Below are 23,427 nucleotides of genomic sequence, written 5' to 3' on the forward strand. Positions count from 1 at the left end.
ATAAGCCTGTACATTCAGCACTGGCTAATCAGGGAGGACACTTGAATGTGATTTATGTGTTGTCCCAGATAAGCCTGTACATTCAGCACTGGCTAATCAGGGAGGACACTTGAATGTGATTTATGTGTTGTCGCAGATAAGCCTGTACATTCAGCACTGGCTAATCAGGGAGGACACTTTCCGCCTTGACTGGATTTTCATTTAGAAGAGACTTTCTTGACACAAATCATTCCATAAAGCAGAAACTGTCTTCCCTGATTAGCCTGTGCAGACTTTACAGGCTAATCTGGGACAACACTTTATGCACATTCATTAAGCACAGTTTTCTAAGAATGAAGCTGATTAGTTATTTACTTGTAATAATGCTTCACTGCATCTTTGTTCTATTCTTTTGTATGGGTTGGAGCTTTGCGTTTTTGTTGCTAGTTAGTAGTTATAAACTAACATTTAATATCACTCTGATTTTGAATAAACTTTGATAAGCGTAAATAAAATACCATGAATATTTCAGTTTTATATGATTGTGTTAAATAGTATTAGATTTTAAATCAGATTTTTTTCTTTAATAAATTGTGTTAATTGTGTGAATAATACACTTTGTTTAATGTTGTCAATATTGCCAATATAATGTTTATCATGTGTGTTTAATATATTATTTTGACTTAATTTAATTTGACTGATTTTAACTGTCAACATATGTTCAAAATATTTATTTTGCACATACCCACCTAAGGAAACCCGTATCTAAATGTGCACTCACTCATTCTTTGAACTTGGTTCATCTTCCTTGAATCCTTGGATAAACAAGGGAAGTTAATCTTACATGCTTATCAACTGCATTTCATTTTCAGCCTAGAGTTACTGGACCTTCCTTCACACCATACTGATATTGAGATTGAAGACTTTCCAAAGTAGGATTTGATAATTATTTATAAAGAACTAATGTCACAGTGCCAATGTTAGCAATACAGTAAGCATCAAAAGCCCTAGTAATCCAAATTTCTATCATATAATTTAATAGTCTAAGTTTATGTTAGAACAGTTTTAATTTTGAGTATTCATGGGATGCTTTTTCGTTTAAATTTTTTTCTTGTTGTTTTTTTAACCATATTTGCCTAGAAAAAAATGGCAATAATGACAATAATGTATATCATAGTACATTGCTTTATCTTAAAAAAAGTTACCAAGCCTTCATACAGGGCCACTCACTAATTAACAGAAGCCTAGGCACTTTGTGACTTTGTTCTTTCCCTGATGTATAACACAACAATAACCCGGCTTTCACTAATTGGTGTTGATGGACACGTAATTTATAGAGCTTCTTGACAAACTTGTATGTTCTGATTGTGCTCTATGAAAAATAGAAAAGACCTGCTATACTTATCATGTAACATATGACGGAAGTAATTTATTTGATCTTTTCGGTTTAGTTTTAATAATTTTGATGGTCATTGATATTTTATTTTTATTTTAGCTCACCTGAGCACAGGTGGCTCATGGTGAGGTTTTATGATTTCCTTTTGTCTTTCAATTTTTTTGCCTTGTGAACATTCCAGAGGCCCGTATTTTTGCCGTTGTGTTTGAAATTGGGTCTCTTGGGTTCAAAAACTAGGTAACAAAGTCAAATGGGAAAAAAACCTTGAAAAAACTGTAGTGGCCACAGTAAATGCTCGATCTTCATCAATATTGGTCAGAACTTTTGTGTCAGTGATATCATTGCCAAGTTTAAAACTGGGTCATGGTGGGTCAGATTTAGGGTCAAATTAAAGCAAAAGTGTTGAACTTGTTAGAGGCCACATATATTGCCCAAATATTCATAAAACTTGGTCAGATCATTAGTCCCAATTATGACTCAGCTGAGTTCAATGGGTAGCATTGGATCAAAAGCTATCAGACTAGGTCAAATCAAACAGAAAGGTTGTTATTATTTTAGGGGCCACATGTAATGTCCAATCTTCTAAAAGCTTTGTCAGAACATTTGTCCCAATAATAATTTGGCCTTATTTAAAAACTGGATCATTTTGGAAAAAAAACTAGGTAATACTGTCTAATTAAAAATTAGAATTAAAACAGTTATGAAAACTCCAGAAGTAATCTCACCAAGTAAAATTAAAGGAAAAGTTGTTGAACAATCTATAAGTCACATTTATTTGCGAATATCTTCAAGAAACTTGCTCAGAATATTTGGTCAGTATTTTCCAAGAAAGATAGGGTTTTCTTATTTAGCTTAAGTACAAATATTTGAACTCTTCAGGAATCTTATATTGGACCCACTGATCTTGAAACTTACTTTGGACATAAAAAAATTGTGTTGTTATGATATCTGGGCTGAGTTTGAATATGGTTGTGGTTTATTGATTAACATGTTATGGCAGTTTTATCTTTTTAAGTAATTTGTTAAATCTTGTGAACACGACCTGCTCAGAACAGTTTAGTTCCATAGGGCCTCAGGTGAGAACCTTTGGGCCCCTTGTTTCTAAGAATCATCCCATGATTTGTTACAGAACAATCCATAGTTAATTTCCTTCTTTGACTTTGGGCAATGGCAGTGTATTGTGGGAAAAATGTCAAAAAGTTTTGGAATATTGTAAGATCGTAAATAACTATGCCTCTCAGTTGTATTGTTGTTACAAATGCCACTTATAAATTATTTATAATTCATAGGCAGACAATACTTTAGGGCTTTTATGTATCAATTATGCATTTGGGCAGTGCTCTGTGAAAAGGGGGTTTAATGCATAAGGGTAAAGTGTTGTCCCAGATTTGCTTATGCAGTCTGCACAGGCTAATCAGGGACGACACTTTCCGCCTAAACTTGATTTTTGTCAAAAAGAGATTTTGTTGAAATGAAAAATATCATAAAAGCAGAAAGTGTTGTCCCTGATTAGCCTGTGCAGACTTCAAAGGCTAATTTGGGACGACACTTTATGCACATGCATTAAACCCCTTTTTTACAGCACGTCCCATTTGTGTACTGCACTAGTTCCTCCCATGTCAATGACTTCTGGTTGCAGGGCACTGGTTTCATTTCTCAGCATTATACATTTTCTTAACAGTATCAGGTTTAACCCTTTTAGCGGTGGAACTGAATTTTAAAGGCCACAGAACGTGGCATCTCATCAGGATCCAAACTGTTTGCTATTCTGATAGTATTCTTTTTTTTAAATCTAAGAAAATGCTAATTTTAGAAATTCAGCAGACGACATTTTAGCATTCTTGTCTAATTTGTCCTATACCTGGGTGTAATATGTTAAGTATAATTATTTGTATTTATTATTTGACGATGATGATAATAATTACCGTTGCTGCTTCTGCTCCATTTTGCTGCTGCTGCTGCTGATGATGATGATTATGGGAATAATGTGAATGTTACTCATAAACAGACCTTGTTTTGAACTCAACTTATCAATAGTACACACAACAGTAACTTTCTACCGACTTCTTATTAACAACTATTTAAGTGTTGAAATCTATTTCAGTTAGCATGTTTTATACATTTACTAAGCTAACCCATCAAATATTTAATGTGTTGAATTCAAAACTATCTGCTTGATGAACCTTATTATACCATAATTTTGTATATACATGTATACATAATTACAAGAAACCTATTTGCAGTGGGACTATGACTCCAATGATGTTTTATATCCAGATTAAATGTTTCCTAAATAAAAAAAAACATGAAAAAAATTGATATTAAATGCTTTATTGTGGTGCACTTTAAGTCAACTCCCTGAAAGTAAATAACATTGAATTAAAATACCTGATTTTAACCTTTTGTGCTTATATATTAAATATTCAGGTATGTAATCAATTGCTGTCATTTGATTTATTTAAATGTGAAGCAAATTACAATTATAATATTTTGTACAATTATTAATTTTTAGTTAAACAGACACTCTTATGTTACCTGACAGTTTATTTATGATGATACAATTATGTACAATTATTAATGTCCGATAACAAAGACACAGCAATTTGAATGTAACCTGATAGTAGTTCATTTATGATCTTAATTGTATGTCCATTTAATAAATTTAACAGACACAAACACAACAGTGTTACCTGATAGTTTATTTGCCTGATAGTTTATTCGCATGTTTATAGTTGTGAACAATATTCCCTATTTACTGATAGATATACCGGTAGTCAGTAATTATAAATAAATGAGGCGGGGAAAATGATTAGTGTTCAACCAAGGACTAAGGAGGCGTGCTAATGCATTAATGCATTGCCCAGGTTGAACTAAACGACAAAAATAGCAGGCAATGATTTTCTGGGTTATTGACAATTTCAGCTGGCTGTTGACATTTGAGATGCGCTATTAATGCATTTGAGATAATGTCTTGCGAAACACTAATCAATACTTGTTGAATGAGCTTTCCCACTATCAACATACCACTCACATGTTATACTCTCCTGTATGCAGCTATTCTATAATAATGATTGTGTCTACTGTTGTGATGGAGAAATTTATGTTCGCCTTTTCACTGTGACAGTGCTCTCTCTTTCTTTCTCTGTACTTTTCTCAATGCCATACAGGTTTTTATGTCAGTATTGACATAGTGATAAACACAGTGTTGTCAGAATGTGTGCATATTTGTGTTACAAATTTGTGTGAGCGCGATAAACATTTGTATTGATTTGTATTGTCTATCGTGACACTGGTTAACTCTGTGCCTTGACTAGCGTACCTGATTAGTGTACAGTGGTAGTTATGTGTCTAAGTTTAAACATTGAACATGGCTTATTAAAATGGTCTTCAGTGCTTAGTCGTGCATTAAGTTTTGTACATTGACAAAATCTTCTACAGTACTTAAAAAGGAAGGTTTTAAGATAAGTTGGCTTAGTTAGCTAGCGTGGCCAGTGTTTATATAAAGGATTGTTGACTGACTTTGTTATTGATGTGCAGCACAGGTATCTGCAGGTATTTGTGATGTGTAATATTATGCAATAATTGTTTAATTTGACAGGAAGTACATTGATGTTGTGTTAATGTTCTCTATGTACTTCAAGGTGAAATGGAGTTTAAGTGTCAATGGACTGTGATGCATTCATTCTTTACTTATTTTTCAAATATTTCTTGCTCCAGATGGAACCAGTTTGGTGTGTGGTTTATTTGAAATTACCTGTACAATTTTATGACAATATTTGATTTTAAACCAGTTTGGAGTGTTTTATTTGAAATTACCTGTACAATTTTATGACAATATTTGATTTTAATACATGACTTTTTAAGTGTTTAAATAAGGTTTTAATGAAGTTGGAGTTGTTAATTTTATTTTACTTCATGTGTTGTTTGGTGCATCAAAAATGAATAAATTCTGAGTTTTTTAAAGGCCCTACAAAGGTGACAAATCCAATTATTATGCATATAAACTGGTCTAATTTTTACCGGATTTCAGTTACTCTTGCATAAGAAATGCTAATAACGCAGCTTAAGTGCAACGTTGTCAAAAATTATGGAAGATATACCCGTTTCATAATTGGAGGAAATGTTTACAACTTTGCAACTAACATGATGTGTAGCCCCAAAAGCGTTAACGTATCCTAAAAATAGCAGAAAGAACATTCAATTTTAAACAACTTTTTACCTGCAGAAAGTAACTTATTAGATCACTACAAATGTTTTAACCATTTTGAAGAGACCTACTTTGTGAGTGATACCGGAAAACGTTGAAAATCAACGATATATTTTTGGTGACCTGAGTCACTTGCTTGAGTAAACAGCGATGTAAATAAACTGATTGTTTGTAAACACGATTAACTTGGAGGACACTGTATTTTGAGCTCAAAACAATTTGTATTGCTCATATTTTTATGGTTATGTCCAATAGCATATATATATATTGTTTTTTGATAACCTTTATAAATAAAATATGGAAAAAAATATTTAAACATTGGTAAATAATTACGGATCGTCACCTTTATAGAGCCTTTAACACTAAAGTTTATTAATAAACCTGGACTAAACCTCATGGTGGTTTTCTGTGTGTAGTCCTTTATTGATTGCGCTGTTAATGCACCTGTTTGTTAAAGGTGCATGCACTTGATTTTAAATTTACAATGGGATCCATTGTTGGATGCAGTGATAAGAATTGAATTAACACAGGAAAAGAAGTTTAATTGAATAATTAATTAGCACACAGGAAGTATAAAGGCAAAGGTGTAAATACTTGATAGTTTATAGTGACACGTTTAGTGCCTTTTTGCATAGTGGGACATGCATACTTCTGTTTTGACCAAACAATGAAATGAATTTTCATTATCATGAATATGATCTCAATTTTAAAAGAACTACACTGTGAAATCTGTGATCTCAATAGTGATACAACTACTGTGTTGATTCTGTGATACTAGGTTCAGAAATTGGATATAGCGAGAAAAAATAATGAAGTTTTAGTTGATTTCTTCTTGGATTACAACCTGGAAATTCAATACCATGTATGGATATAAGCAGGGATTCACAGACAAGAAGGAGCCTTATTTTTATGATCCAAGGGTCACAAGGTAATGGTAAATAGTATCAGTTTCACTCTGGGAAAACTGGGCTTAATGCACGTTTGTAAGGATAGGTGCCCCCTCAAAGATTTCTCGCTTCTCTCCAGATACCGTTTGTAAGGTTGTAAGGTGTCTTCCCAGAATACCTTGTGCAATCTGCACTGGCTAATCAGGGACGAAACTTTGTGCTTTTATGGAATTTTTGTTTAATGTTTTTTCTGTACAAAAATCCAGTCAAGACGGAAAGTTTCAACCCTGATAAGCCTGTGCAGACTGCACAGGCTAGTCTGGTATGACACTTTTTGCACATACATTAAACCCAGTTTTCATAGATAGAGGTACAAATGATTTATTGTTGTACATGTACAATTAGACACTTGTATCAAAAAGTGGAAGTATTGACAATATACTATGTTATTTTTCCGCAGGCCTTTTTCTGTTAGTCTCTGTCAAAAGCTCGATACTTGAGAATGCACAAATGCTTTTTGACGACTTGTCCGTCTATACAATTGTATCATGGTTAAACACTGTACAATTAAATCACAACATAAGGTCTATTCTAAGTTTTTATTCTAAAATCAATGAAAACTCCTTTTTTTTGTCCTACTTACATATGATACAAAAAAATTACATAAATCCATGGGGTTATGAATTGTCATTCAAACTCAGATGACCTAAAAAAAATTGAAATTTCATGTAAAACAAGTGCATGTAACAGTAACAAATGTTATTAGAGGTAAGCTGAGTTCAGAATAAGGTCTATGGTATAAATTTGTATTTTGTTTGTCACACGTTTGTTGAGTTCTGATTTCCCATATGAGTTTTTTCCCCATACTTGTTCAGCCACTAATTTAAGTCTCTGCAGATGTCTCCACAGGATATAAATCATTGATTATATTGTGTATGCTCTGAGATAAACAGAGGGAAAATTAGCAGAAATAATTTAATTTCTTGAAAATGTTTATCTGACCTTAACTTGAAATTTGTTGTAACATTCTTATCACTGTCATCGTGGAGACTGGGTGGAAACGTTCCTATATTTCCCATGGTTGAAAGGGTTCTTCACTTGTTGAGGAATATGAGTTTTTTATTCAAAGAGAGAATTAATAGGTTTCTGTTTAAATACAGGAAAATACGCATGACCGGCTCCAGTTATACTTTACACATCATGTTGGTCCTCTGATATTTGCCATACCTCCAGAGGAATCACAGTTCTAGATTTTGGTTGCAAACTCTATTTATTATTATAATGTGTTTCTTCTGTTCAGAATTTGACCTTATTTGGCCTGATCTAGTACGCAGCTGGTTACAGATTAGAAGTATACTGTACAAGTACACACTGAGTGTATTGATATTTTTTTGTATATAAAAAGTAATAGTTTTGAATATTAAATGTTCACTTGCCTTTAATAAAAGACAAGACGATAATTCTGCATTTTTACTTAATTGGGGGACACCCTCACTTGCTCTGAGTCGGGCCATCATTGCGGTCGCCATGACAATTCTTAATCAGACCTCAGCGGTACTGGTACCATCCTTGGACAGGGTTGCGCCCAAGTACTTGAAGCTGGTCACTTCTTCTAGCTTCTCACTGTTCATGGTGATGTCTGCACTGGTGTTGGTCGTGCTGTTAACCATGATCTTAGACTTCTCTGTGTTGACCTCCATCCTGTATGCTCCTGCTCTGTCAAAGATTCTGTTGGTGTGACCTTGAAGTTTACACTGCTGGTGCCACCCATGAGGTCAGTATCATCAGGGAGTCTCAAGTTGGTCTTCCACAGATGGAGATAGAGGTGTGGTCTTCCACAGATGGAGATAGAGGTGTGGTCTTCCACAGATGGAGATAGAGGTGTGGTCTTCCACAGATGGAGATAGAGGTGTGGTCTTCCACAGATGGAGATAGAGGTGTGGTCTTCCACAGATGGAGATAGAGGTGTGGTCTTCCACAGATGGAGATAGAGGTGTGGTCTTCCACAGATGGAGATAGAGGTGTGGTCTTCCACAGATGGAGATAGAGGTGTGGTCTTCCACAGATGGAGATAGAGGTGTGGTCTTCCACAGATGGAGATAGAGGTGTGGTGGTCATCAGAAGAGTCTTCTGCATTATCTAACTCAAAGAAAAGGTTAAATAGAACGGGAGAGAGCAGACGACCTTGACAAACGCCCACTAATGTCTTGTAAAATTCCCCCTGTTGCTCATTGCGAATTACTGATCTGCAGGCGTTTCCGTAGAGTTCTTGGATGACTTGCCATAAAATGCCATAGGCCATCATGCCACACTCGATAAAAAGCTTCTTTTAAAGTCAATGAAAATTGAAGAAGAGCTTATTTTGGTGTTGCAGGTGTTTCTTAATGAATACTCTGCAGATCTTTTCCACTGTGCTTCACCAAGTCCTGAATCCAATCTGCTTTTCGGCCAGTGAGTAGCTCCTCGGCCTTACTTTTCAATTGATCGAGGATGATAGCATGATTTCGCTTGGATGACTGACTGATGACGCTGATGCTGTGGTTATTCTCTCACAACTTGAATGTTGCAGTTTTTTTGTAGGGGTATGACCAGTGACAGGGTCCACTCCTTGGGCCACTTCTCCTCTCAGATCTTTTGGCATAATGCCGTTGTTGTTGCATTCGTTGCCTCTCCTCAATGCTTTATCAGCTTGGAAGAGACGTTTTCCATTCCTGGAGATTTTCCTGCCATAAGACAACGCACTGCCTCCTCAACCTCTGCCTTAAGTATGGACGGACTTTCCTCGTCGGCTTCTGGTCTGGGATCATTCTGAAGGAGACTGGAGTCTGATTGAAGCAGGTAATTGTAGGAATCACTGCAGTATTCAGTCCACCTGTTCATGACTGCTGCACTCTCGATCAGGAGAATTTCCGTCAGTGTCTGATATAACACTGTCCTCGGGCTGACTGGTCCTCGTGAGGGTCTTGAGGGTGCTGTAGGCCTTCTCACTGCTGCCTTTGGTCATCTCTTTGTTGCTGATGATACATTGCTCCTCAATCCATTCCTCCTTTCATCTGCTTCCTTACCTGCCTGTTTAATTTCTAGTAATTTGATTAAAAAAACAAACATGTTTTTTTTAATATATGTTCAAAACTATAAAGGAAACGTTTTAACAACTGTTTATTATTGTTTAGATTTCGAATGATGATTTTACATAAACTTATCAATATTTTTAAACATTTTTCTCAGTCAGGAGTGTAATTTGAACTGTTTAAACATAATGCACTCATTTTTTTTAATCTATGACATATACTTTGAAAATCTTCATAATACCAAACTGTGAACAAGTCCCTTCAAAGCAAGGGGTCATTGCAAAATATGGTAATTGTCTGCCATTCCTTATTTCTGCGATCTTAAGATAACTTCAGGTGACAATTTATGAGCAATAAATCCACTTGCGAGTTAGAATCCCAGTGTCATGATGATACAGGGGGGACTGTTATGGTTGACAGTTATGTCTTTCTTCCACAGCCTGATAATAGAATTAGGTCTTATAGATCTAAAAAGGATGTTGGCAAAAAGAAGACAATCTGTCATCACTGTAGAGCTGAAAGTCTGTGAGAAGCAGTCTGTAGGTTTCATGAAGAAATTGTCACCCAAATGGCTCTTTTGAAGACTTGTAATTTTGCATTCAATTTTGTAAACTTGAGTCTGTACATCATGTCCTTTAATTTTGGAAGTTTTGATAAATATAGGATCTGGCACGAGTTGTCATATCATACCATATTTTATTAAATGAGTTCAGGAATTTCCTGGACGAGCTTAATAAAATATGGTATGATATATTACAACAAGTGTCAGATCTTTTTTATCACATGCTTTTAAACGAGCAAATAAAATAAATATTTACGCAAACATAATGATAAATCCAAAATGTGTTTTGCATTTCTTGACGTCATTTGACGTTGCAACGTCATTTCAGCAAAATAACAAAATGCGATTGGTCAATAAACGAAAACTAAGCAAATGAAAACGCTTAAAAATGTTGTATTAAACATGTGTAATAAAAAAAAATGTAAAGGTTGTATTACATGGGAAACAGGGTATAGCATGTGATAATAGTATTTTGAAAGTTTGATAATATAGTTGCAAGTATTGTTAATATGGTCGGACGTTTTTGATAATAAAGTCCTGTTGCAAAGTTTTGACAACGTGCAAAAACAGTCAGTTTTATTTTGTTGTTGGAAGTTTTCATTAATGGAATAAATTGTAAATTCATGGTTTGATTCAAGCTGGTCCCATTTCAATCAGTGGGTTTTGCCAAATCAATAAGACAAATATGTTCATATTTAGGATCACTCCTAGTTCATAGTTTTCTTCCAACTTTTTCACCTTTATATTATGAAAAACTCCCAGTGTTTAAATTTTGGAAGTCCTTAAACCTTCATAGCTGCAATTCCGGAAGTCTTCAGAACTCCATAGGTCCTTAGACCTTCATAGCTGCAATTCTGGAAGTCTTCAAACCGCTATAGCTGCATTTCTGGAAGTCTTCAGACCTCCATAGCTGCAATTATGTAAGTCTTCAGACCTCTATAGGTCCTTTAACCTCCATAGCTTCAATTTTGGAAGTGTTCAGAACTCTATAGCTGCAATTTTGGAAGTGTTCAGACCTCCATAGCTGACATTTTGGTAGTCCTGATACCTCCATAGCTGCAATTTTTGTAGTCCTGATTCCTTTATAGCTGAAGAAATTTTTGTAGTCCTGATACCTCCATAGCTGCATTTTTGGAAGTTGTCAAGACCACTATAGGTCCTTTGACCTCCAATAGCTTCAATTTTGGAAGTCTTCGGAACTCTATAGCTGCAATTTTGGAAGTCTTCAGACCTTCATAGCTGAAATTTTGGAAGTCTTCAGACCTTCATAGCTGAAATTTTGGAAGTCTTCAGACCTCCATAGCTGCAATTTTGAAGGCCTGAGGTTTTCAAAGCTTCAATTTTAGAATTTTAAAACACTTTCTGCCTAGACTGGATTTTATTTTAGAAGAGACTTTCTTTGAAGGAAAATCATAAAAGCAGAAAGTTTCCTCCTTGATAAGCCTGTGCAGACTGCACATGCTAATCTGGGACAGATAGTGTAAAAACTGTATGCACATGCATTAGCTCCAGTTTTCCTAGAGCCACTCAATTATATTATAGAATTGGGTTGACTGTTATCCTTTGTACAATAAGAAGTTTTACATTACCCCAGTAAAACTGGCTAACAAATAAAGATAATTGAACAATCTACCAATTTTATGTTAAATCAAAGGGCATCTGTGTGGGGAATAAACAAATTAAACAAACAGGGCATCTGCAACTTTTACATTCATTTTTACAGGCAGTGGTTTCCCAAGACAAACAGCAGAATGTATTGTGTCTGGGCTTGGTACTAACCAGGTTTGACTGAAAGAAAAACTAGAGGAGTTTTTATTTATAAGCTCGACTATTATATATGAAATATATATAGTGGAGCTATCCTACTCACCTTGGCGTCGGCGTTGCCATGTCCGTTTGCGTGAAAATGTTAAAGTTTGCGAACTACCCCAAATTTTTTCAATGTCCTTTGACATATTGCTGTCATATTTTGCATACTTGTTAACCATCATGACCCCAACCTATAAACAAGAGCAGACAACTGTATCAAGCATTTTGACAGAATTATGGCCCCTTTTATACTTAGAATATGCATATTATTGATAAATCTATGTTAAAGTTTGCGTACTACCCCAAATATTTCCTGTGTCCCTTGACATATTGCTTTTATATTTTGCATACTTGTTAACAATCATGACCCCAACCTACAAACAAGAGCAGACAACTGTATCAAGCATTTTGACAGAATTATTGCCCCTTTTATACTTAGAATATGCATATTATTAATAAATCTATGTTTAAGTTTGACAAAACAACACTTACCTTACATACCACAACGCACTCCACCCAATCCATCCCCCACGCCCCCCCCCAGACCCCCCCCCAACCCCCCCCCAATTTTTTTTAATTATATTTTTTTGGTTATTTTTGAAAGATCATCTATTAAATGACCACATACCCAAATTATACTGCCCCCCACCCCACCCCCAACCTCCCCTCCCCCAAACAATTTTTTTTTTTTTCTTATTTTTGAAAGATCATCTTTTAAATGATCACACACCCACATTATACCCCCCCCCCTCTCCATGATGGCTTACGTTATACTGTCAAGCACTCAAATAGTTGAGCGAGCTGTCCTCTGACAGCGCTTGTTTATAAAATTCTTAATGTCTCTGGCTAAGTTGTGTTTTGATATTTTTACAGTAAAATGTTTCAAAAAAAACAACTGATATTGCTAACCTGATATGTATTTTATGATTTTTTAAAACAAAAAAGAAGTCTTTCTTACCGAAAAATTGGAATACAAAATTTGATTTTCACTTAAGTACAGCTGAAGTTGAGAAGCTTCTTTGAAAGTGGCAGCACTTTTCACTAAGAATTGTTTATTAGCTCGGCTGTTTTCAGAGAAAACCCGAGGTATTGTCATAGCTAGCTCGTCGTGTCGTGTCGTGTCCGTCGTTGTTTGCGTCGTGCTTAAACCTTAACATTTTGTCAAGGTTTTGAACATTGGCTCTAAAATCAAAGTGCTTCAACCTACAACTTTGAAATTTTATATGTAGCTGCACCTTGATGAGTTCTACATGTCACACCAATTTTTGGGTCACTAGGTCAAAGGTCAAGGTCACTGTGACATTTAAAAAAAAATAAATTCTGACAAGCTTTCATTTATTCAAAACTGCACCCACAGCCGAGCGTGGCACCCGTTATGCGTTGCTCTTGTTTTATATATGTACAATGTATAACAATAAAGACTTTTAGTCGGATTTATTTACAAGTATCTGTTTAAATTTGGTGTTGAAATATGGTTGTTCACCCTCGATGTTTTCTTTCAGTAAATCTAGGGATATTTTCTTTTTACGGAAGTTGAAGTTAATAAGACCTGGTTATCAGGTGAATCCTTGAGGTAGATAAATTGAGGTAGATAAATAAATGACCAGATACGGTAAGTATATGTTTGAGACCCTCTCTGTGTAGGTTGGTTTCTGATAAGGTGAACTTTTCAATCTACTGTGTATTAGGTTAATACCAGGTGAAAGCCTTTATAATAGATGAGGAGTATTATGCATGGTTTAATTTTTATGTCCCCCACTATAGTAGTGGGGGACATATTGTTTTTGCCCTGTCTGTTGGTTGGTCTGTTGGTCGGTCTGTTGGTTGGTCTGTTGGTTGGTTGGTTTGCGCCAACTTTAACATTTTGCGATAACTTTTGCTATATTGAAGATAGCAACTTTATATTTGGCATGCATGTGTATCTCATGAAGCTGCACATTTTGAGTGGTGAAAGGTGAAGGTCAAGGTCATCCTTCAAGGTCAGAGGTCAAATATATGTGGCCAAAATCGCTCATTTTATGAATACTTTTGCAATATTGAAGATAGCCACTTCATATTTGGCATGCATGTGCATCTCATGGAGCTGCACATTTTAAGTGGTGAAAGGTCAAGGTCAAGGTCATCCTTCAAGGTCAGAGGTCAAATATATGTGGCCCAAATCGCTTATTTTATGAATACTTTTGCAATATTGAAGATAGCAACTTGATATTTGGCATGCATGTGTATCTAATGGAGCTGCACATTTTGAGTGGTGAAAGGTCAAGGTCAAGGTCATCCTTCAGGTCAGAGTTCAAATATATGTGGCCCAAATTGCTTATTTTATGAATACTTTTGCAATATTGAAGATAGCAACTTGATATTTGGCATGCATGTGTATCTCATGGAGTTGCACATTTTGAGTGGTGAAAGGTCAAGGTCATCCTTCAAGGTCAAATATATGGGTCAAAATTGCTCATGTAATGTCACTTCTGCAATATTGAAGCTAGCAATTTTATATTTGAAATGCGTGTGTATCTCAAGGAGCTGCACATTTTGAGTAGTGAAGGGTCAATGTCCAGGTCATCCTTCAAGGTCAAACGTCATATAGGGGGACATTGTGTTTCACAAACACATCTTGTTCATATTGAAGGTCTGTACTATTGTTAAGTAAACCAACCCTTTTGTCCACTTTGGCCGATGTTCTTTGACTATGCTTATAATTGGATTTAATATGAAGTAAACAGGTATGAGTGCCAAGCTAGCTAGAACATTTACTAGACCGCTGTACCACAAACAGGATTACTTTGAGTTTGATAACCTGTACGTCATCATAGCATCTGTAGGGACTGGTCATGACATTATTACTCTGCTATCCTTCCCTCTTCTCCAAGTTGGGTAGTAGTGTCAAATATTGATGTATGTGTGCTGGAACTGGTTAGCCAGCTTACCCTAGATGATTCCCAAGGTATACATTTAGTTGTCACTGTTATGTACCATGGGGGAACTGACTGGTGAAATTTCCTTTTCATAAATATTGATTACCCAACATATGACATGTATAAATTTTCTTTGATGAAGTCTGGGAAGCAAAGATCATGTAAGCAGATAACTGAAAACATGACAAAAGTGAACAGATAAACATAAATATTACAAATCAAATGGGCGATGCATTTCATTTGGGGGAAAAATTATCGACAAAACTAAGAAATGGGAAAAGATTCCCAAAGTAAGCTTGAAAGTTGGGGAAAATTGCATCGTTTTAAAGAAATTCTCTTTGGGGAAGGGGCCTGTCTCTTGGGGAAAGGGGCCTGTATAAGGCCCTTGATAAAGAAATAAAAGAAGCCCTGATTTGATTGGTTGAATTTTCTTGTAGAATTGGACAAGGAAACGTATAAAATGACTCTCATTAATTATTCATGAAGACAAAGTTTTGCAAGCCGTATCTCCCACGGTCAATCAAGAGGCATGACCTTTTGAGTGAAGAATGATTCCCAGGCTTTGAGACAAAAATAGGTAAGCAAGATAGAATACTGTTTCTTTTGCCAAATTGCAAAATTGCCACTGATGGGTATACATATTGGCAAATGACAGCATGTCCCTAATAAGCCTCATGGGATTGCGGTGTTCAGAGTATCGTTTTCTAGAGCTTTCTGTCATGTCTTATCAAGTGCCATTTCAACTACACATGTCCACTGCTTAGATGAATGTCCGGTCAATATGCAACTTGCTTAATAAGCAGGGACAAAATTAATGTATCCTTTCAATTATAGATATGGGGTGTATTTTGCAGCCTTTGTCTGTTTGAAGGTTTTAAAAAATTAGGTTTTCTACTGGATGTGGTGAAGAAAATTGGTCAGGTCAAAAATATACCCCCCCCCCCCCCCCCCTGTCTGTGTGCGTGTGTGAATGTGTAATTGTGCGTGTGTGAATGTTTGTTTGTGTGGCCAATTTTATGTGCGACAGCTTTGTTTGAAAATTAAATTCAAAATAAATTGGCACAAATAATCATCATACCATAACTACATGTTGCGTGCAGCAAGAATGTTGCTGCCTGGAGGTCAAGGTCACACTGGAAACTAAGTTTTTGCATATATTCCTTATATGGATATAAAGAAATTTCATGCTTGTGTTCAACGCATCCTACCGGTCTTCGTTGTGCATGACTTGATTTCAAAATAAATTTACACAAATTATCAATAAATAAAGACCATGTTTACTTAAAAGGTGACCATGTTGCTGGCTTATGGGTCATGGTCACAGTGGACACATGGAGTTTGTGCTTATCTCTAATATTGCTATAGTCAAAGTGCAAGTAAGTTGAGACTGGTTAATGATTTTTTTGCATGATGGGACTTATAAATAATACATAAATTTGAACAAATAATTATAACATATCAAAAATATGTTGCATAAATTAATTGTCATTCACTACAAGGTCAAGGTCCAAGTTAATACTTAAAGTTTGTGCATAGTCGTTATATGGTAATAGTGATAGTAGATGATCATGTGAATGGTAGTTCTATTTCTTTGTAGTGCATTTTATTATTGTTTGATCACTTCAAGACATGTATGCACCAACTATAGTTCTTGTTTATGGCAATATGTGAAAAAGACCTTATTGATGCAACAGTTAAGCCCTTAAGGTAAGGTACAGGCATGCTCTATTAACTATTTACTATTGTTACACAAAACTTGTTTTTGTGTCCAGTGGATAAAAGACTGAGCACATTTCTAATTTATTAAGTTATGGTACAACTACTTGAATATATCGGAATTTTTATGTTCCCCACCCACTATAGTGGGGCACATATTGTTTTTGCCCTGTCTGTCTGTTGGTCTGTTTGCTCCAACTTTAACATTTGCAATAACTTTTTCAATATTCAATATAGCAACTTGGTATTTGGTATGCATGTGTATCTCATGGAGCTGCACATTTTGAGTGGTGAAAGGTCAAGGTCATCCTTCAAGGTCAGAGGTCAAATATATCTGACCAAAATCGCTCATTTTATGAATACTTTTGCAATATTAAGATAGCAACTTCATATTTGGCATGCATGTGTATCTCATGGAGCCGCACATTTTGAGTGGTGAAAGGTCAAGTTCAAGGTCATCCTTCAAGGTCAAAGGTCAAAAAATAAAATAAAAAAATAATTCAAAGCGGCGCAGAAGGGGACATAGTGTTTCTGACAAACACATTTCTTGTTTTGTTATGTGTTGATTAATAATATTAGTACGTAAGTGGCAATATATTAAATTTAAAGTTTGCTTCTTGTACTTAACCATGTATTTAGATTTCCTCAGTAACTGCTAAAAAAAACAGAAAAAGGGGGTTTCAAAATGTTAGCTATTTGAAAATATGTAAAAAGTTTTAATTTCTCATTTACATTTGAGTGCTCTGGAAAAATGGGGCTTCATGCATGTGTGTAAAGTGTCTTCCCAGATAAGCCTGTGCAGTCCACACAATCAGAGATGACACTTTCTGCTTCTATGGTATTTTTCGTTAAAAGGAATTCTCTTCTTAGCAAAAATCCAGTTTAGGCAGAAAGCGTCTTCCCTGCCAACTTCACAGGCCAATCTGGGAGGACACTTTTTGCACTTGCAATGAGCTCTGTTTTCCCAGAGCAGGTCTCATATCAGCTATTTTTTTCCTTCTTCATAAAGTTCTGGAAATCAGCACTTTCCCAATTAGGAAAAAACTACAAATTTCCCAATTGCTGTCAAAAAAAATTCCCAATTGAAGGTTCCCCCCCCCTCCCCCAACAAAAAAATGTTGTTTTTTTTAGAAATATAATGCAACATTTAGGTTGTTTCCCTATGCAGCTCTATGGCTTGAACCTAATTAAATATAATATTGACAACTTGACAACTCTTAGTTACCAGGTATCAATTTGAAAGTATTTGAGAGCAAAGAATCAAATACATCAATGTCCCAATATGAAGACTTCATGACCCGAATTTTCCCAATTTCAGGGTTTTTCGCGGTTAGTTTTCCAATTGGGCTGGTACCGGTACTTTTCCCAATTGGGCTAAAAAAATCGCTGCATGTTGTGATTCATTTTCATGGGTAGCAGCTGCTGAGCTATTTTATCTGACCATTCGTTTCTCATTGATTCTATAGTAGAATTTGTTTGTGGTTTTTTTTCGAATTTTTAGCTCACCTGATTGCTCAGGTGAGCATTTGTGACCGGCTTTGTCTGTCTTCCGTCCGTAGTCCGTCCGTCCGTCCACATTTGTTCGTAAACACTCTAGAGGCCACATTTATTGAATGACATGAAACATGGTCAGAAGATTTGTCCCAATGATATCTCGACCTTGTAAACTCAGATGAGTTCGCAAATGGTCCCGATCGGTAAAAAAACATGGCCGCCAGGGGGATGGGGCAGTTTTCCTTCTGTGACTAGAGAGAAACCTTGTGATCGAACACTTTAGAAGTCACATTTTTTGCCTAATCATCGTGAAATCGTCAATACATTGGTTTTATTGATTTCTCGGACAAGTTGGAAAATGGCTTAGATCGGTGAAACACACTTTTTAGCTCACCTGATTGCTCAGGTGAGGTTTTAGGATTGGTCTTTGTCTGTCAGCCGTAAACACTCTAGCATTCACATTTCTCAAGCATTCTTTATCAAAGTTGCTGAAAGATCACCGTCAAGTTTGATAATGAGCAAAATCAATTAATTAATGCCATAATTATTGCCCTAATACATTGTTCAAATTTTCATTATATAATACAAAATCCTTGTAAACACTCTAGAGGTCACAATTTTGTTTCAGATTTTATGAATCTTGGTCATAATATTTATTTGTGTAAGCAAATTTTGATGTTTGGTAAGGGGGGTCAACTCAAAATATAGGTAACCAGGTCAAATCTTACAAAAACAAAAACACTCCATACGCCAGTGTTTTGGTTCAATAATGATGAAACTTGACCAGGATGTTTGTCTGGACAATATCTAGGTAAAGTTTGACATTTGGTAAAGATTGAATAAACCGACTCCTCTCAGGTGAGCGAACTAGGGCCATCTTGGCCCTCTTGTTCTCTGTAGTGAACTGTATTTCAATAACCGTGGTCAGTTATTGTATATGTTTCCCTGTGTAAGGTGTTTTCACCACAGTAATACCATTAAGTTTTCTTACATAAGCCAGACTACTTGTGGACTTGGCAGCTTGAATACACCTAATTAAGACAACACTTGACAGTTTGTTACTTTATACCCAACAGCTTGTTACCTGAAAGACAGCTGATTGGCGGGTTGAGTTTGAGGGCAATGTCTTCTGTTTTCAATTGACATCAAACATTGTGGTGGCTGAAGCTGCATAGTTTATCTGAACTCCTATGATTAGTTTGATGTTAATTATAATTATGTAATTGAGGGTTGCATTTTGAAAAAGTGGCTAAATTCATGTGCAGCCTTCACAAGGCTTATCAGGGACAACACTTTCTGATTTATTAAAAATTTTCGTTGAAAGAAAGTCACTTCTAGTCCATACAGGCTAATCAGGGAAGACACTTTCCGCCTAAACTGGATTTTTGCTTAGTTTTCCTTTAATAAAAAATACTATAAAAGCCAAAAGTTTCATCCCTAATTAGCCTATGCAGACTGCACAGGCTAATCTTGGAAAATGCTTTACTCATGTGCATTAAACCCTGTTTTCCCATAGTGACATTCAATTTTATTATTTGTGAGCAAAGCTCACAAATAATGTAGACGCAATTTTGCAAATCAGTATGCGATAGCTACGGAAGGGCCCGTAACCCATGACTGCCTGTGTGGATAACTCCTGTAAAATTTGTCTGCTCTAACCACTGCATCTACCTGTTCTCACTGGTACTCTACATAGCGCGTATTTTACAGCTTGTAAGACAACGTTGGCCAGTCTAGTGTTTATCATTGAAAACTACATATTGGCTGCTTTCAGGGAAAACGGGGCTTAATGCATGTCAAAAAAGATAAACCTGTGCACACTGATTAGCTGTATCAATGATTTGAAAGAAAACTACACATCTCGACCTGTCCTTTAAGACAAACTCTTTATAAATTTGAATGGGTTGTGGTCATTTCAAACTTGCGATATAAAAAGCTATAACATAATTTTGAAAACTGAGTTGCATCTAAGATTATACAACAGGGAACAAATTCAGTGCCTTCAGCGCTTTGATTGTAAATGTTTCTATTTAGTGATAAATTATGTCTGTGCTGTAACTACTGATAACAATCTGTTTTTATTAGAAAAATAATGCATATTGAGACCAAAAAATAAACATTGGTACACTAGTGATTTCCTGGGTAAATTTCAGAAATAAAATTTTATTCAAACAAATGTAACCTCTTTGGTAAAATATTATCGCTCTCTGAATGCCATTTTTAGTTCGACTATTATATATGAAATACATATAGTGGAGCTATCCTACTTACCCCGGCGTCGGCGTTCCGTTCCGTGCCGTGCCGTTAGTGTGCAAATGTTAAAGTTTTCGTACTACCCCAATTATTTTCATTGTCCCTTGACATATTGCTTTCATATTTTGTATACTTGTTAACCAACATGACCCCAACCTATAAACAAGAGCAGACAACTATATCAAGCATTTTGTCATAATTATGGCCCCTTTTCCACTTAGAATATGCAGCAAATGTTAAAGTTTTTGTACTACCCCATTTATTTTCATTGTCCCTTGACAAATTGCTTTCATATTTTGCATACTTGTTTACCAACATGACCCTAACCTATAAACAAGAGCAGACAACTCTATCAAGCATTTTGTCATAATTATTGCCCCTTTTATACTTAGAATATGCATATTATTGATAAATCTATGTTAAAGTTTGCATACTACCCCAAATATTTCCTATATCCTTTGACATATTGCTTTTATAATTATGTTGCATACTTGTTTACCAAAATGACCACAACCTATAAACAAGAGCAGACCACTGTATCAAGCATTTTGACATAATTATGGCCCCTTTTACACTTAGATAATTGAACATTTTGCTTAAATTGCCATAACTTTTTTATTTATGATCACATTTTATTATTACATTGACAAAACAACACTTACCTGAATACCACAATGGATTCCACCCAAACAATACCCCACGTCCCTACCCAGAATCCCTTTCCCCCCCAACCTCCCCCCCCACCCAATTTTTTTTTTCAACATCATCTAATAAATTACCACACCCCACATTATACCCCCCCCTCTCACCCCCCCCTACCCCCCCCCCCCCCCATTTTTTTTTTTTTTTTTTTTTTCCCTTTTTTTATTTTTGAAAGATCGTCTAATAAATTATTGAATATGAACAATTTTCCCATGATGGCTTACGTTATACTGTCAAGCACTCGAAAAGTCGAGCGCACTGTCCTCCGACAGCTCTTGTTTTCTTCCTTTTTTGCAAACAGTCTTCCTTTGCTACTTGTATTTGTGTTGATAGTTCCATTTGATATCCAACCTAATCTAGGACATGGGAACATTGGATTCCTTGGAGGAAATCAAATGTCAATGTTCATTTGCCTGGACTTATTCTAGTCTATGCTCAGTCTTTATTCCTGACCCAGACTTCTGTTCGTATAAATGGAATTCTGATATGACTTGTCAATCAACTATGATACATTTTTTATAAAAAAATTGCATAAATAATCTTGTACTCCACAATAATCAGAACTACTTTCTTGTATACATTTGTTGCAATACCATTTTGTTTTCATCTTTAAATGATTTCTCAAAGAAAACCAGAAGATTAATCCCAGATAGGTTTTGTTGCCATGGTATAACATTTTAAAGACATAAAGCCAATTATGGAACGATGTTAGAATCAATAGTGTTTCACATTTTATTTGTGTGCATTTTACTTGATTGATTCTAAGTCAGAGATTGTATCATAGAAACATAAAACTTTACAAGCGTGAATTTTATTCACTCCATTAATGGCTATTGATTAGTTGTTTTGAAAGCTGCATTCTTAGAAACTGTTGTAAACATTGCTATGTTTATTATCGGATATCCACTATTAACATTTTCCAATGATGTGCGACCAGTCACAATTTGATTTAATTACATTCCAAGCTAGTTACAATGTATTAACCCTTTCCCACTCCCAGGCAAAGTGAAAATGGCTCTGTGCAAACAGCATAAAACCATAACAGCCTGCGAGTAACTCGCAGTCTGTACAGGTTTTATGCTGTTTACTGCTCATCAGTATTTATTTAGGGTTGTAAATGAAGCCTTTAAACTTAAATCTAGTAAGAAAGGTCTTTAGTTAAATGTAACTTTCTAAGGGACTACAAACACATCAAAATATGTATCTTAGTGGTGAAAGGTTAAGCAACAGTATTACAAAAATACAATAAGTAGAGAAAACCAAGGTAAATTTCCTAAAAAAATTCTGGGCCTGAATTCACCAAGCCTTTCTTAGACTTCAGAATAAACAATAGACTTTTGCCCAAGAAATTTCACTTAAACGTTTTAACATATACAGGCTAAAATGGTGCTTTTGTCATTAACACATATTTTTTCTGAACAAAGAATAAAGCTTTTAAAGGTGATAATTGTCTGCTATACATAACTTTCAAGTAGTTGTGGAACATTAGAGTTTGGAAAATATTCTTAGTTCTTGGACGGAAGTCTAAGAATCAGTACCAAATGCTAATACAGTATACCGTAATTACTCTATGTTTTCGGACACTAAGTTTTCTTACACCCCTTTTTTTAGCAAAAATAATTATTTTTCGTGACTCTTAATTTTCGGACACACGAGTTTTCGTCCATAATTAATGTCTCTAAGTTTTCGGACAGTATATTTTACAGCGCTTTTTTACCAAATTTCGGTCCTGTTTTCGATATCTAATGACACTTTGATCTTGGAGTTTTACAACCAGATTAACATCATAAAACATGGCAGGTGCATGCCTGAGGGCAACGGACCATTACATTTGCGTTATTGGGTAAATAACCTTGTAAACCGGTATTAAACAATGGTTTCGCCCGATAGCATAAGCGTTATGATAATTACCGGGGGTAGTGCCAATTAACAGTTCAATTATCTACCACAATGGTACTCCCCCTTCTCAGTTAAATAACTGTGGCAAATACTTAATGCTTCAAAGTGTGATGCACCCTATTGCAAGTTTTACAAACAATGGAAGGTGTTAGACAACAACTATAGAAATGAACAAACAAATAATTTATAGTTTGCTTTTTTTATTTCGTTAATTACAGGTTCATACTAGGGAGTATCAGTACATTACATGCTCATCTTTGAACTCGTTGGTCAAAGTACAACCTTGAAGTAACTTTCTGTCAAATAAATTAAGCATTTAAAATTATAAAAAAATGCAGTGCAAACATATATAACTGTAATTTGTACTATACGGCATGGTATTTTACAAGCGCGTGCTATTACCGGAAGTCGTTGATACAATTGATGCAATTTTCGGACACATCAATTTTTGACTCTAAGTTTTGGGACACCTGTATTTTGCGAATATTTTTCGTATCGAAGTTTTCGGACACGAAAAAAAAATTTTTTTTTAAGTGT

At 35.5% G+C, this 23,427-nt stretch overlaps 1 protein-coding gene across 4 annotated transcripts in view; it reads left to right on the forward strand.

Moving 5' to 3' along the window:
• The window catches only part of LOC127833318 (disks large homolog 1-like), a 187,099-nt gene that overhangs the window by 122,442 nt on the left and 41,230 nt on the right, over positions 1-23,427 (forward strand). For 2 of the 4 annotated variants that reach the window (XM_052358495.1, XM_052358496.1), the window contains one exon: positions 852-911. The exons of the other annotated variants lie outside the window; for them this stretch is intronic. In XM_052358495.1, coding sequence (XP_052214455.1) covers positions 852-911 — 60 coding nt within the window. The remainder of the gene's footprint in view (positions 1-851; positions 912-23,427) is intronic. 4 annotated transcript variants of the gene reach the window in all.

The sequence above is a fragment of the Dreissena polymorpha genome, chromosome 6 (assembly GCF_020536995.1).
Source record: "Dreissena polymorpha isolate Duluth1 chromosome 6, UMN_Dpol_1.0, whole genome shotgun sequence".
NCBI lineage: Eukaryota > Metazoa > Mollusca > Bivalvia > Myida > Dreissenidae > Dreissena > Dreissena polymorpha.